We start from the raw sequence: 15648 nt of genomic DNA, 5'->3' as shown, positions 1-15648 counted from the left end.
CACAGGGGAGAAACAAAATTATGTCACATCCACCACAGACCTGCTCATCCAAGCATCCAGAAGATGCATCTTCTCCATTTACCTACTCACAGGACACCCTGCAACCACAGCACCCAGCCAGGCTAATGAGGAGATTGAGTTCCAGTCCTTAATGAAATTAGCAGGGATAATTTGGAATTTCCCTGGACAAGGGCTCTGTTTTCACCTCTGTAACCAGCAGGATCTGCCTAATGATGCAGCAGCTTCTTCTCAAGGTGGTAACCTGAGGACAGAATGTGTCAAATGAGCTCTGGTGGGGTCCAGACACAGGTTTCCTACTAAAAAATGTGCATTTAAAAGGCAAAATATCCCCCACTGACATCTTCTCTCCTTAGTTTCCACTTCAAACTGTGAACAGTCAAAAAAATTGCTTTTCCTTATTAATTTTCTTTTTCAAAAGGCATTGCTGTGCCCCTAATGGAAAAGCATGTTAAAAAAAACCCACCCCAGAAACCAAACATCACACAAATATCAGGGATGAAGGTGCTAACAGACAGTGCCAGTATGGCTTGTGAGAGCTTGGCAGACATTCCTTCTGAAATCTCTCCCTGGAACATATGGGATGTTCCTCACTGAAAAGTTTTAAGCTGTTATTTAAAAGAAAAAATAAAAAAAAATAAAGAAAAAGATACTTCAATCTAAAATTGATGCTTCAATTTGCAATTTTAGTGCAGAATGCACAATTTATGCCAATAATTAGCATTTTTAAAAGGCTAGGCAATGCTGTCTGGTATTTCTTGAGGATATGAGTGAGATTTACTGAAGCACATCAAGTCTTGTGTCCCTTTTTGAGAAAATATTTCTGCCAATATGAGCAGGATTTATGGAATGAACATCTCTGCCCTGTGACCTGAGCTGAAGTTAATCCACCCACATAACCCCTGTATCTATGGAAAATGGAAGAGAAAGATAAAGAAGAAAAATTTAATGATTCCAAGGCTGAAGATTTATTTCTGGTCACTGTTAAAACAGCAGCTTATACTGAGGCTATCTGCATTCCCAGTGTAATTCCAGCCCACAAAAATGGACATTTTAAAAATTTTTAAAATTAAAATTTCTAATTAAATTTTTAAATTTAAAACTTTACATTTGTTTTGGTGACTAGCTTTGAGCCAAGGGCTGTGGATCCTTTTTCTCTCTGCTCTGGACTGCTGGCTCTTAAACAAGGTGAATAACAGAGCAGTGAAGTGGCAGGAAAAGGGGTGGGGAGCTGCAGGTTGGTGCTTTGAGGTGACAAATGACCCCCAAGTGACATGGAAAGGTTTGCCCTGGCAGCCCAGAGGACACTGGAGTGGCACAAAGAGCTGTGGGGACACAAGAGGCTGATGACACGATGGCACAGAGAGCACAAGCATTGATCTAGAGTCATTCTGGAGGCAAAGGGAGGGTGACAAAGCTCCCACCACAAAATCCCAACTCTTCTCACACATCCACTGGGCTTGCTGGTGTTCCTGTCAGCGCTGATGGAACCTGGAGATATTTGGGACACACCTATTGAACCACCCAGATCTGTAATTAACACCTTTTCAGCCTCCTCTTTCAGCTAATGAAGGGCTCCTCAATGCCACCCTGTCCCCCACACAGCTGTCATCAGGACTTGATAACTTTTCTGAGATTAAAACTCATCTTTGCAGGTGCATAAAATCACAGATTGCTTTGGGTTGGAAAGGACTTAAAGACCATGAGGTTCCAACCCTTGGCATGAGCAGGATGTCACTCCAGGGCCCCAGCCTGGAGTGAACACTCCCAGGAATGGAGCAGCCACAGCTCTGGGAAACATCATTCCCAAGAACCACTTGCAAACAAACCACTCTCCACAAAAGTCATTCAGTGAAGAGATTTCACAGCCTTTTGGGCACATTTTGCTTTCCAGCTACAGAACTCCATGAGCAGTCTCACAGCAACAGCTTCATCCATGAAGGGATTCTGTCCTGTTAGGGGTGACAACGTTCCTGCATCTCCCCATTCCCACTCTTTTACAGGATGCAATTTGTTTGCTCTCTATCCCAACAAGCAGCTCTGAGAGATTCCACCCCAAAATTAACTCTCCCATACCACTCAACCAAAAATCTTCTGCTCAGTTGTTACACACTTGATCCACCACTTGGAAACAACATTCCCCTCGATTCTGACCAAATGAGAAACCTGTCCCTGCTCAGTAAATCACTGACCACAGGAGCCAGGACTTCACACAGGATCCTTTAGGCTGGAAAAGACCTCCAAGATCAACAAGTCTGATCTGTGCCCCATCCCCACCTCGTCCCCAGCCCAGAGCTCTGAGTGCCACATCCAGGCATTCCCTGGGCACCTCCAGGGATGGACACTCCAAACCTCCCTGGGCAGCTCCTTCCAATGCTTAACAACCCTTTTCCATGGAGAAATTCCTCCTGATGTCTAAGCTGGACCTCCCCTGGTGCAACCTGAGGCTGTGGCCTCTTGACCAGTTCCCCAAAAGCCACAAGTGCTGGTGATAAAATCAGAATAAATCTTTTCTCTTCTGGCTCACAGCTGCTCTCCCTAAGTCCACACATCCCAATTAACATAAAAAATAGAATACCCACAACAAAAATGACTTAATGACTCAGGAGAAGAGGAGGAGAAGGAAAACAAGGAAAGATTCAGCCCAAACAACAACAGCCTCACCTCAAGGCTGCCTCAAACATTCCAAAGCACTCACATGGCTGTGTTTTTGATGATCCTCCCTTGGTCCATCTTCTGCCCAATCCCATGCACAACAAACACAATGTGACTGGTCTGGGGTGGCTTGTCTTCCAACGTGGCTTCCTCCACGTAGCCTCTGTGTAGCCTTGTGCCACTGCTTGAAGCTGCAGGAAGAACATTATTCCCCCATCAGTGACATCCTGCCAACTGCAGTGCTCTCATCTGCTGACAGGAGCTTGGCTTTTCTCAGGACAACACATTGAAAATCACATTATATAATACACAATCATAAAATTCGAGGATTAGCATCTATTTTTAAATATAGGTACTTTTAAAGCCCCTGAAAGGTTTGAGCAGCCAGGTGATATCGACAGACATTTCCACTGCAAAGGGAATTATTTTCAGGTATGTTTTGAAGAACATTCTTCAGAAAACAATTGTGTAACTGTACACCCACTTTTACAACACAAAACCCTCCTCCTGGGTGTCTCAATCAATGAAATTCCTTCTGTCTCCACCTTCCTCCCACAGCACAGAAGGATCATGGAAATGACCACATAAGTGATTAAATGTTGTTTATCCACCCCAATTAAGAGTTGAAAACCTTTATCACTTTGATAGGGAAAAATTGCTTTATTTTCAGCTGATCCAACCTGTAATTTCCCCCCTTGTTCTCCAGCTCAGAATCGATTTCCCAGGGCAAATGTGGGCGTTTTCTCCCTGCAGTGCTGACAAACCCACGGGCACAATGTGTCTCCATCCCCCTCTAGTGACACGCAGGGGACCACACCAGGCACCAGGGCTGCCCTCAAAAACTGGAACTAACAACTTATTTTGGTTTTAAAGAGGAGAAAAACACCCCAAACCCACTAAGGGCTTTTTTTCCCCCCCAAGACAGATTTTGTTTATCAAGTCAGCTTGTCTTTGATATTCCTCCCCTACAAATCGTTTAGGGAAGATCTTATTATTTATTACACATTATCCCAATGGTGTTTTGGATAAATTACTGCATTTCTTCTGGAACTGAAGCACTGAATGATATTATTTTTTAGGAAACATTAATTAAGTGTTCACCCAGGAGTCCTGGGGGGTGAGAGGGCATTAATTACAGGGCAGAGGGATGCAGATTAAAGTCAGACCTATGACCTGACCCTGTCCCTTCAAGGAACAAACCAGCTGTGTGGGCTCTTCTTCTGCTATTCTGCACAGCACAAATTCCCATTTTCTAGGCTGCCAATAATCTGTTTTCTCCTTGAGAGACACCATCCTCCCTTCCAACCATCTCAGCTTTGCTGCCTTTCTGACTGGGAGTTTTGAGCTTAAACGAGCCTCAATTCCTACTGGAAATAATTTCTGCCCTTTCCTGTCAGCTCATCCTTCTGTTTCATGAACAGAAAAAAAGGCTGGGTGGAGGTGGGGAGAGGGAAGGTATGGTCATGTATTTCAGGAATACATATTTATATATGTAAATACCCAGCAGTAAAACTAAGGTTGCAAAAGGAACTGTAATATTTATTACAGGAATAATTCTAATTTTACAGTAGCTTCTGGACTCTGTCACTGTAATATTTTCATGTATTTGTTCTGTAATGCTAACTGCTGCATCCAAACCCATCAAAATACGGAATAAAATTAAAATATAATAAATCAAATATGTGAGGTAAATAAAACTTTAAAATATTCACATCTGGTTACAATTATTTACACAAGCTAAAGACTCTGAATACTCATATAAAGTAAAAAATGCAATGGCCAAAGTGGGCCACTCACATTAAAACTTGAAATATCCTTTTGGAGTTAAAGCAACAAACTTCTTTACAATATTCTTTAGGAAGTCTGGGAAGGATTACCTTTGGAAAACCCCAACTTTTGTGTAACAGTCCTTGCAATTTTGGATGTTGTGGCATCACTGTAGAGATAAACTTCATCCACACTGTGCCAGTCCACGTGGTTACGGCTCAGCTTTAAACTATGAATAGCTGCAGCAAAAAGGAACAACACTGAATTTAGGTGGAGAAAAGGGGGGAAAAGACAAAGCCTCTTTAAAAACACAAAAACAGAGAAGGGTGATTTACACACAGAATAAAAATCTAGAGCTCCATCATGCCTGAATCTGTGTTATTTCTTACCTGGAGGAATGTTTACAGCTGGGTTTTATCTGGGCAGGACAGAAGTTTGAAGACCACCTGTGAGGACGCTTCACATCATTCCCCTCCCACCCTTGTTCTGGAGTGGGAAATACCCAAAATATTCCCTTAAAGGGGGCAGGATAATGGAACCTGAAATACCAGAGGTGGATTTGATGACCAGGTGGCTGCCCCAGGTATTTTCATCCCCAAAAAAAGTGGAATTTCAGCCCTCTCTCCCATGAAAGCTGCTCTGCTCTAACACAGAGGCTCTCAAGGCTCCCTTGCTAGAAGGCTCTGTTGCATTTCTTCCCTTTCAGAAACATCTCAGAGCTGGAAATGCAGCTCAATGAGCCTCTGAATGAGCAATTTCTGGCACAGAACAGAATTTAGCTCTTTCAAAAGCCACTAAGAGCTCCAGTGGTTGGGATTTTTTTTTTCTGTTCGCTGATTGTGTTTTTCCAGATTTGGAACCGATTGAGCTCCAGGCTCTGACCTCATGACACACAGCCTGACTATCAGGATTAAACAACAGGAATGTTGTGATGCAAATCAAAATCTTAGGCTTGGAGCTGGCAGGAGCCAAGCAGAGCCACAGCTCAGTTACAGGAATTTGGATTTCACCAAAATTCACTGCTGAGCTTTTGTCAAACATGGGGTGCACAACATTTGGGGAGCTGACAACAGCAATGGCCCTGTGAGCAAAGAAATGGTGATTTAAGTGTCACTGCTCTTGCTGGAAAGTCCAAAGTCATGGAAAACACCCAGAGGGGCTGTTTTGGGGGTTGTTTTTTCCATAGCAAGCAGAGCTCTAATCTGTCTCCTCCTTGAATCACCCAAATGAATTTTTTATACTCTCCTAAAACCATTCTGAGAAAGCCTGAGCCATCACAATTTCTGATTTTAACTCTGCTACAGCACAAACCAGCCATGCTCAGCCAGATGTTGTGACCTTTCTCCTGCAGTATTTTTTGTTCCTTTGCCAAAGCAGACAGACTTGACGTAGACTGATGAAAAACTAAACGAAATCTGTAAGGAACACGGGGATTAAGAGAGGATTAGCCCTTGTGTTGTGGTAAACAACTGATTCACCAAAATAACTGGAATTACATCGTTGTTTTACACTGACAGAGCAGGAAGAGGAAAGAAATAAGCCTGACTTTGGAGAGCAGAAATGGTCTGTCCATGAGGTCTTCAAGAATTGTTCCATCTGCATTCTGCAAAATCCCTCTCGGGGTATGATCCTGGGGAAGCTGGCAGAGGAGGGATGGGAGTTTGATGCTTTTAGAGGATGTTGTGCTCAGTACCCAACAAAATGAAGTGGAAGAGATGTGGTTGAATCTCTTATTAGCACTGGTAAAACAGCAGCTGGTGGAGGGGCTGTCCTCAAATTCCTTCTGGAATTGAGTCCAGGAAGGAACAAAAAGGAACAAGTAGATTTCCCTACCCTGCATTAATTATTCCCACTTGGGAAGAACAAATTCCTTGCCTTTATCCTTCACTTTTTCTTCCTCAACTCTTCCTGAACGTGGACATTGAAGGAATATCAACATTCAACTACAAGATGTGGAAGCACCAAAGTTCTTCAGATGAAGTTGACAGGGCCAAGTGTGAGGTCCTGCACCTGGGTCAGGGCAATGCCAAGCACAGGTTCAGGCTGGAGGGAGAATGGATTGAGAGCAGCCCCCAGGAGAAGGATTTGGGGGTGCTGGTGGATGAGATCAACATGACCCAGCCATGTGTGTCTGCAGCCAAAGAAATGTCACCAGCAGAGAGCTGGGGGTGCTCAGTCTGGAGAAGGGAAGGATCCAGGGAGAGCTCAGAGCCCCTTGCAGGGCCTGAAGGGGCTCCAGGAGAGCTGGAGAGGGACTGGGGACAAGGGATGGAGGGACAGGACACAGGGAATGGCTTTTAACTGGAAAAGGAGAGATGTAGGTGGGATATTGGGAAGGAATTCCTGGCTGGGAGGGTTGTGAGGGGCTGGGACAGAATTCCCAGAGCAGCTGTGGCTTCCCCTGGATCCCTGGAAGAGCCCAAGGCCAGGCTGGACAGGGCTTGGAGCAGCCTGGGATATTGGAAGGTGTCCCTGCCATGGCAGAGGGTGGAACTGGATGAGCTTTAAGGTCCCTTCCATCCCAAACCATTCTGGGATTCCAGGGAATATTCAACACTATTTCTCTCAATATTTAGTAACACTCTCAGAAGACATCCTTAAAAATTTGGCCTACAAAACTTGGTTACAAGAAAAACCCAAAAATCTAAATTTTGGTCTACAAAAATTTGGTTAACAAAACCCCACATGGAAGTGGCAGTGACCTTCAGCAGGACCAAACTTGTCCCCTGACTGCAGAGTAACTTCTGGGAGATGTGCTATTGATGTACACATTGCATCCAAGCTCAGATAAATTTCTTACAGCACTTGGAGTATGAGCTCTTCCTTTCTACACAGAAACAGAACAAAAAAAAAAAAATAAAAAATTCATGTGTTGGTCCTTTCTACACAGAAACAGAACAAAAAAAAAATAAAAATAAATTCATGTGTTGGTCCTTGCTTCTCAGTTTTCCTTCAGCCACAAAACATCAGGAGATTTTTAGGTAAGTGGCAGGATCCAGAAGAGGAATATGGGCAATGCTTTCCAGAGAATCTACCAATTTGCCAATAAGGTAATAAATTTTGCAATTTTAATTGACATATTTATATCTCATTTTGATTCTTTTAGTAGATTTTGCTGAGCAACACATTCCCTGCTTTGCTTTGGAGCTTTTTTTGTTTTTTTTTTTTTTAATCAAAAATATTTGTTAAGATTCTTGTCTTCACTTTTTAATTTCTATAAAAACTGTGATGTCTGTTCATCCTCATACCCTGGATGTGATGCCCACAAACCTTTTGCCTCAGGGATGGGGCTTGGAGCTACCCTGGATAGTGAGAGGAGTCCCTGCTCATGGCAGGGGGTGGAATGAGCTGGGCTTTAAGGCCCTTTCCAACCTAAACATTTCTGGGATTCAATTCTGTGATTATTTGGCAGTGAAGAGATTATTAAAACCCTTGAGAGTTCAACCCAAAGGAGCTTCTGCTGCTGACAGCCCCAGGGGATGTTAATAGTGAGACAGGGAACACAAAAATGTGTCTTTGGGGAGGATTTGACAGCAGCCTGAAAAAAAAATCCTAAAAAACAAAAAAACCAAACAAAAACAAAAAAAAAACAAACAAAAAACCCAAAATAACAAACATATGAACAAAAAAAATGAAAAAAATATTCAAACTGTGCTTTGCAGGCGTGGGATGTCAAGGACTGCCACTGCTGGTTTGCATTCCTGCAGACATCTCTGTGTAGGTGCATCTTCCCCAGATGCAGGAAAACCCCTGCAGACTTTTCTGGAGAAGAGAAAGCTCCAGGGAGATTTTACAGCAGCTCCCCAGAACTTGGAGGGGGCTTTTAAAACTGGGGGAACAACTTTTTACATGGGGAGATAGGGACAGGACAAGAGGGAAGGGTTTTAAACTAAAGGAAGAGAGATTTGGATTAGATGTAGGGAAGAAATTCCTTACTCAGAGTGGTGAGGCTCTGAGGCTGCCCCTGGATCCCTGGAAGTGTCCAAGGCCAGGTTGGACAGGGCTTGGAGCAACCTGGGATAGTGGAAGGTGTCCCTGCCCATGGGAGGGGGTGGAATCAGATGGGATTTAAGGTCCCTTCCAAACCAAACCACTCTGGGATTTTAGTTTGGGATTGAAGGCCAAGTCCTTGGAGATGAGGCTGAATTCTGGGTTGTTTTGTAGCCAGAACTTAGAAATGAAACATTTTTCAGGAATACCAAGACAGACCCTTACAGTGTGAGTGTATGAAAAGCTCAACTCTGCTGGAGATGGAAGATGGGATCAAGAAAGGATTTCTTTCAGCTGAAGAAATCAGTGAAAAAAGAACTCACACAAACCCCCAGTTTCACCACAATGCACGAACACGGAGGGAAAACATCCCCCTAAAGAGTTGAAATATGAGAAATGAACCATAAAACACAGAACAGATCTTCCTAAAGCCTTGCAGAACCTGATCTCAGCCAGGCTTTTGACTCATCTTGGGTCAAAGAGATGGAGAACAACTGAGGAGCAGAAACCCTGCACTGTGCTTACGCTCGTGGCAAGGAACCCGTGGAGAAGCCAGGGATGTTCACATGGAAACATTTCCCATCTCCAGGAGCTGAACACCTCCTGGGGCCAGCTGCTCACAATTAAACACCTTTCCTAACTAAATCCCTGCTTCTCTAACTGATGCTTTCATCCACCTGCCAACACCAAAGCACGGGGTGGATCTTTTTCCCCCAGAGTCTGACGGTGCTCAAGTCAAAATCAATGCAGGGAAAATCATCTTTGAGGGGCTCAGGGCTGACCCTGCCTCCAAGGAGAGAGGCACTGTCATTCCAGTCAGGATAAAGAGCAGAGGAAGGATACACACTCTCTCAAATCCTCTCCTGCCTTCTTTTTTTTTCCCCCCCAAGGATTTTTAAATGAATCTGTTTTGCCAGCAGCAGGTGCCACACAAGCCTGACACGTGGTATACGGAGCTGAGAGCAGAATTTGGCTGCTGTTGTTCCTTCTGAAATGACTCTCAGGTTCTGGTACACAAACCTGTAGATTTAAGAACCTTTTCTTACTTATTTTTTATTTATTTTCTTTTTTTTTTTAAGAGCCATTAAAAAGGCCATTGATCTTAATTAAAAATGTCTCATATTGCTGTCATTTTTACACTGCACTTCACCACCTCTCAATTCATCAGTTTCACTATTTGTCACACAACCACCTAACTCCCATTTATTTCTTTTTTTTTTTAATTCATTACCACAACTGAACATGATTTGAGGGGGAGGGGGGGAAAATGCATAAAATAATTTCAAAATTTCAATTTACAGAAAGGCAGAAGTCCTTATTGCTTGAGTTACACTGATTCACCTTTAACAGACCTGGGCTCCTTGGGTGAGAAGAGGCAGGAAAAATTTTACCACAAAACATTTTGATTTCAGGCATTTTCCATTTGGACCCAATCACATTAAAAAAAAATAATAATTAAAGGAAGTCAAAAGGCAAACATTCATGTCCAAATGAATTCTCAACATTCACAACATCCCCAGGAGCTCCAGGAATACAAGGTATGACAAGAACAACTCAAAACCTACCCAGGTGCATTTACATTTTAAATTTTAAATTAAAGGTTTTAGAAGTCTAGCTCCATAATAACTGCAGTCAGTGAGAGTTTAATCACTCCTGGCTTTAATGGTGGCAGAGAGAGCCCAGTGACAAGAACTTTGGAGCCTTCTGCAATCATTAATGGCTCCTGTAAGATCTGAAATCTGAAAGATTTCACTTTCTGAAATAAATTTGCACGACATCAGCTGCTGCAAAGGTCAGGGCTGTTTTCTGCACACAGCTTCCCCTTTTGCAGCCCATGTCCAGGGGCTCATTTCATCCCAAAGCCGAGGCAAAAATGAATTATAACATAAAATTCAAGATTATTATCCAAAAGAAAGCAGCAAACAAAACATTATCTGGCAGGAACCCTCCATTCCTGCTCTGACAGAATTCATCTCATACCAGGCCTGCTGCAACCCTAAAAAAAAATCACTTTTATTTTATTGAAAAAGCCAAACCACACACAAAGAGTGCAAGAAACAAATGTTCACACTTTTCATCAGTCACAAAGAATTCTAATAAGAATTACTGCATGACACTATCAGCATCTACTTTTCTCTAGGGCTCACAACACTTCTAATTTTCCTCTAAGTTTTAGGATGCTTTTTCCCTCCCCTTGGAAGGAAATGGCATGGATGCAACTCAAAAAAACTGAAGCATGTAAATCTAACATTTAACTGAGACAAGCAAATTAGAATTTAAAGCTTCCTAAGCCAGGAGAACTACCAAAAAAAAAAAAAAGAAATCTCCAATTACTGTACCTTGGGAATGCTTTCGCTTAAGACATGCAGCATCTGATTTCTCCTTATATCCTCTCCATTTGAACAAAGAAGGGAGGGAGAAGGGAGGGAGGTAGTAGAGAACTAAAAGTAAAAACACTGAGCTTCAAAGTAAAATTTTTAAAAGGGGTGTCATTTTTTTTTTCATTAGTATCATCATTTTTAGGAAAAAAAAAAAAAGAAAGAAGTCACATTTTCTAGAAAGAACTAAAATGTATGCATTAAAAAAAAAAACCCCAAAATAACACAGATTTTGTAGCAGAAAGTGTCAGGACCCAAACTCAGCTTCTTCACTCTTCATAACCAGTTATGGCATCACAACAGAGCTAAAGAAAGAGGCAGCTGGGACCAGAGTCCCACAACCTAAAGCATCATCCCCCTCTTGGTACAGGGTAGAACAAACTGACCCTTCCTAAATTTACACTAAAAACCTCCATTTTAAGCACAGCTCTGGCTTTTGGGAGTTTTTTTCCCCCCAGAGAGTGTGAAAGGATGGTTAAAAATCAGATTAGACAAAATCTCCTCCTGCTGCCCTGCAGAACTCCCTGATCCAGTAAAGTGACATTCCACACTTGTGTCACCTGCCACAGTCACCCCAACAGCTCTGTCAGCCTCAGTACAGGTGAAAATTAAATGTATTTATTGCTGCACATCACTTCTCTGGGGGGCTGGAAAAATCAGGCTCGGAGCTACAGCACTTGGGATTCCATGGAATAATTTAATCTACAATATTTTACTGGCTGTGGGAAAGCAACCCTCAGGAAGAATGAACACAGGCAGCTCAAGAAAAGGAGAAGAAAAATTGCTTTTCATGGTGAGGGTGGTAAAATACTGACCAGGGTGCCCAGAGAAAATCCCACAGGAAACATCCCAAGCTCTCATCACATCCTCGAGCTTGGATTTGAGCATCCTCAGAGATCCCTCCTGTCCTGCACAACTCCCCAGTTCTATGAACAGGGCTTTCCCATCTAAAGGTGAACTCAGCTGAGCCAAAAATCTGTATGAATTTTTTATACACTGAGAAAATTCTGTTTGAAAGCTAAGACAAAAAAAAAAAATAAATAAAATCAGCTCTTCCAAATGCAATTTTTCGAGGTTTTGTGGCCTTGACCACATGCTGAAATTCTGTAGGGAAAAAACCCAGCAGAGTTCTGCTGTCTCAAAATCAATGCACTGAAATATTAATTCTAACTGAAAGGAGGTTTTTTTTTCCCTATATTTCTATCATTGAATCACAGACTTGACCACAGAATATTTTCTGGCAGAGGGACTGCTGGGGTTCATCTGCTCCAATCCTCTCCACAGATCAGGATCAACTTTAAAGCCAGATCCAATTTCAGGTTGGAATCAGGTTGCTTGGGTGGTTTCCAGCTGAGTTTTGAGCTTCTCTCTGTGCAAATACAAAGAACTGTGTCTATTCCTACCTTCCTACCCCATAAATAAAGCTTTCAGCTTCACTTCATCATCACTAAACAAATATACCTGAAAAAGGTGATGGAGCAATGGATGATAGGAACTGAACTGGTCTTGTTTTATCTCAGAGCAGCCTGGATATGTCAGAAATCTCTGGATAATGCTGCTCCTTTGATGGGCTACTTCAGATAGGTCCTGAACTCACTGTCTGCCTAAAAAGGCAGTTTTTAAATCTTCTGTTATTCTGTAAATTTTCAGCTCATTCACTGCTACACAGGTGAACATCTCCAGCTCTCCTGGAGCCCCTTCAGGCCCTGCAAGGGGCTCTGAGCTCTCCCTGGATCCTTTTCTTGTCCAGGTGAGCACCCCCAGCTCTCCCAGGCTGGCTCCAGAGCTGGACACAGAATTCCAGAGGGAGAGAATCCCCTCCCTTCACCTGCTGGCCAAGCTCCTTTTGGTCACCAAGTGCCCCATTTCTGCATCCTGCCATTCTAATAACAATAATTTACCTGATGCACTGAAGGGGGATTAGGCACCAAGAGGAGTCACTGGCATCAGGCATCATAAACCAAGCTCATTTTGAAATTAAAATTGAAATTAAAATGAAATTAAAATACTGTGCAAGGATGAAACTCAAAATGCAACTAGAGCTAGTTCAGGTAAGGAATGATCTCCCTGCTGCCCCATGGAAAACAGAGCTTGGGGAATCATTCACTGTCACCTGTGATTTCTGCTCCCTTCTGCATTTAAAGCTCGTTGTGCTTTATTTTATTTATTATATTATTTGTAGGCTGCAGGTTGGAGACTTTTTTCCTGAATAATTCTGCACTTTCAGAGGAAGGATTGTTTGGATTAAGAGTTTAATAATGGGCCATTTTATCCCTCCTATCACCACCAAAAGCCCTGGATGAAGCTTGGTTATTTCCTTGTTAACACGCTGCAATCCAGGAGCAGAATTAATAAATTTAATCACTGGAGTACAAAGGGACTTTTATAACAGCTTATATTAATTTTGCTGAGGAATCAGAGGACGTGGCCAGCTTTTCATCCCTCACAAAGCTTTATCACAGCACTGGGAACAGTCACTTTGCTTCCCAATGGATTTTTACAGATTTATCTCAACTTTCACTCATCATAAATAAAAGGTACCAGTAAATCTTTATGGCACCAGAAACTGTTTGATACAGGATGCAATTACAATGAACTGAAGCATTTAAGAAATGTATAAACCAAATTTCAGCTAACCATGTTTACTTCACCAGCAATAATACAAGCTGCAGAGTTTCTCCCAGCACCACTGCAGATGGAATTGTGGATGCCAGAGGATCCAAGAGGAACTGAGAGGCAAATCAGGATGACAAAACCACTTTTCACACACTGACAGCTGTAATTGTCCTGCAACTCTCCTATAACTACCAAAAAACCCTGTTGAAACCTGCTGGTGACTTGACATAAATTCCACTGAAGTGATGCCTGACATAGCTTGGGGATTTTGTTTGGGTATTTTTCTTTCTCTGTTGTGGTTTTTTTTTTTGCTTGTTTGGGTTTTTTGTTTGTTTTCTTTTTTTTTCTTTTTTAACTTTGGTTTTAGAAAAGGCACTGGTGCCTGAATTTGGAGTTTCTGATCTTTTATGTTTTTATAAATATCAGTGGTCACATCTTTCTCATCACTCTCCCCAGTCCATCCAACACCAAATCTGGAAATTTCTGTTCCACAGTCCAGACTTTATCTGGAAAAAAAAACCAACCCTGATCTCTCTTATTTACTCTATCAGGAAAATCCAAGTACCACTGAAACCATCCATCCTTCCTTCCTTCAAATATTAAACTACCAAAGTCTGAGAGCACTCAGGAACTAGAAAAATTTGCTTTCCATGTAAAAACCATAAATCCACTGCCACTAACAACCCTGAGCTTTGTGCCTCTGGGACAATAAATCAGAAATACAGGTGGAAGTGCCTTGCAGAAGGATGTTTGTACAGGCACAGTGCTGTGGCTCAGGTCACACCACTTCATGCACCTTTCTGACAGAGCTGTTGAAGCAGAAGATTGTTCTGCAGCCTTGGCCAGGTGAAAAGATCTTTGAAAGCAGAATAGAGAAAAGAAAAATATTAATAATGAAACAAACTCCCTAAATCAACAAATGACACTTTGATTTTCCTTACAGTAATTACAGAATTACCCTGAGTATTGCTGTGCTTCCAATTTATTAATGAGGTTTTTATTTCTGTGGTTGTGCAGTTCACACATAAAAAGTCATGGCCAAAACCCAGCCATTCCCACACTAACTGCTTTGTAAAAATAAAGTTTCTTTGTAAAGAATAATACAACCAAATCCCTACTAAAATATCTTGAGGGCCCTCTGTACTTGCAGCTTGTGGTTTGTAGATTGTTCAAGCAAGTGACAGCCAAAAAAAAGTGTGAAAGCCAAAAATACTGAATTTTTGCTGTGCAACATCTGCTCTGAGCAATCAATTCAACTGTGTACATGAAATAATAGATCAGTGATTTCAGAAATCTGTTATTAAAAAATGTTCCCTGCAGCAGACCAAGATTCTCAGCAGCACTACCTGAGCATCCTCAGCCTGCTTGTAAAAATGTAAGGATTTCCCAAACAGAATGAATGCTCAAGATTTACTGCAGCTGAAAACTAATAAATACAGCCTGAATAAAAATGGAAAATGGAATATGATTTGTAAAAATGATCCTACTCCCTTTAGGGCAGAATTAGGGATGCTGGCCAGAGAACTATCAGCCAGTTTGCCTTTGGACACTGACTCCTCTTGTCCCATCAAGACATTTCAGTTTGAAGTGGGATTTCAAACACAATTAAAAGATATGAAACACAATGGGAACAAGATGTTTCTCCATGATTTACTTTTTCCAGCATTCCCCAAATGTGCTGCAGCAGGAAACCCCACATTGGAAAATGGGAGAACAAACTGATGTCCCCCAATTTACAGCATGAAAACCCAACACAGGTCACATTCTTACTTAGGAAAAGCAGACCCCAAGTGTCCAAAAAAATATATTATAGTGATCTAAACAATCTTACCCTCCTTCCCATCAACAGGTTTGGATATTTCCATATCAAAGCTCTCCTGCAGCTGCTGGCCTTTGAAGCGGTTGAGATGCTCCTGTTCTATTAAGTTACTTTCCTCCTCTTCCAGAGGCTGCCAAGTCCCATCAATAAACCACTGTCCACGCATTACAGGGATCTTTTCTGTTTCTAAAATAAAACAAACAAAAAAAAACCACAAAAAAAGAATTGTTTGGTTTTGTTTTTGGGGTTTTTTTTTACGCAACAAATCGCAAACTTCGAGCAGGAAATGTAAGTGGAATCTGCAAACTTAGCAAGGTTTTCCAGGCTGTGTGTGAGGATGTGAGAGATGGATGGATGGATGGATGGATGGATGGATGGATGGAAAAACAGAATTCCAGAATGGTT

The 15648-nt window shown here is 42.1% G+C and overlaps 1 protein-coding gene across 1 annotated transcript in view; it reads right to left on the bottom strand.

Moving 5' to 3' along the window:
- The window catches only part of DDHD1 (DDHD domain containing 1), a 47712-nt gene extending 32264 nt beyond the window's left edge, over nucleotides 1-15448 (bottom strand). Inside the window, exons 1-3 of the mRNA XM_015631489.2 lie at nucleotides 15256-15448; nucleotides 4551-4679; nucleotides 2717-2864 (exon numbers count right to left, since the gene is read on the bottom strand). Coding sequence (XP_015486975.1) covers nucleotides 2717-2864; nucleotides 4551-4679; nucleotides 15256-15409 — 431 coding nt within the window. The 5' untranslated portion in view covers nucleotides 15410-15448. The remainder of the gene's footprint in view (nucleotides 1-2716; nucleotides 2865-4550; nucleotides 4680-15255) is intronic.
- Between the last annotated feature and the right edge of the window lie 200 nt (nucleotides 15449-15648).

This window comes from Parus major, chromosome 5, assembly GCF_001522545.3.
Source record: "Parus major isolate Abel chromosome 5, Parus_major1.1, whole genome shotgun sequence".
NCBI lineage: Eukaryota > Metazoa > Chordata > Aves > Passeriformes > Paridae > Parus > Parus major.
Note: the sequence above shows the minus strand (reverse complement) of the source record. Positions and strands in the feature narration are given on the sequence as shown.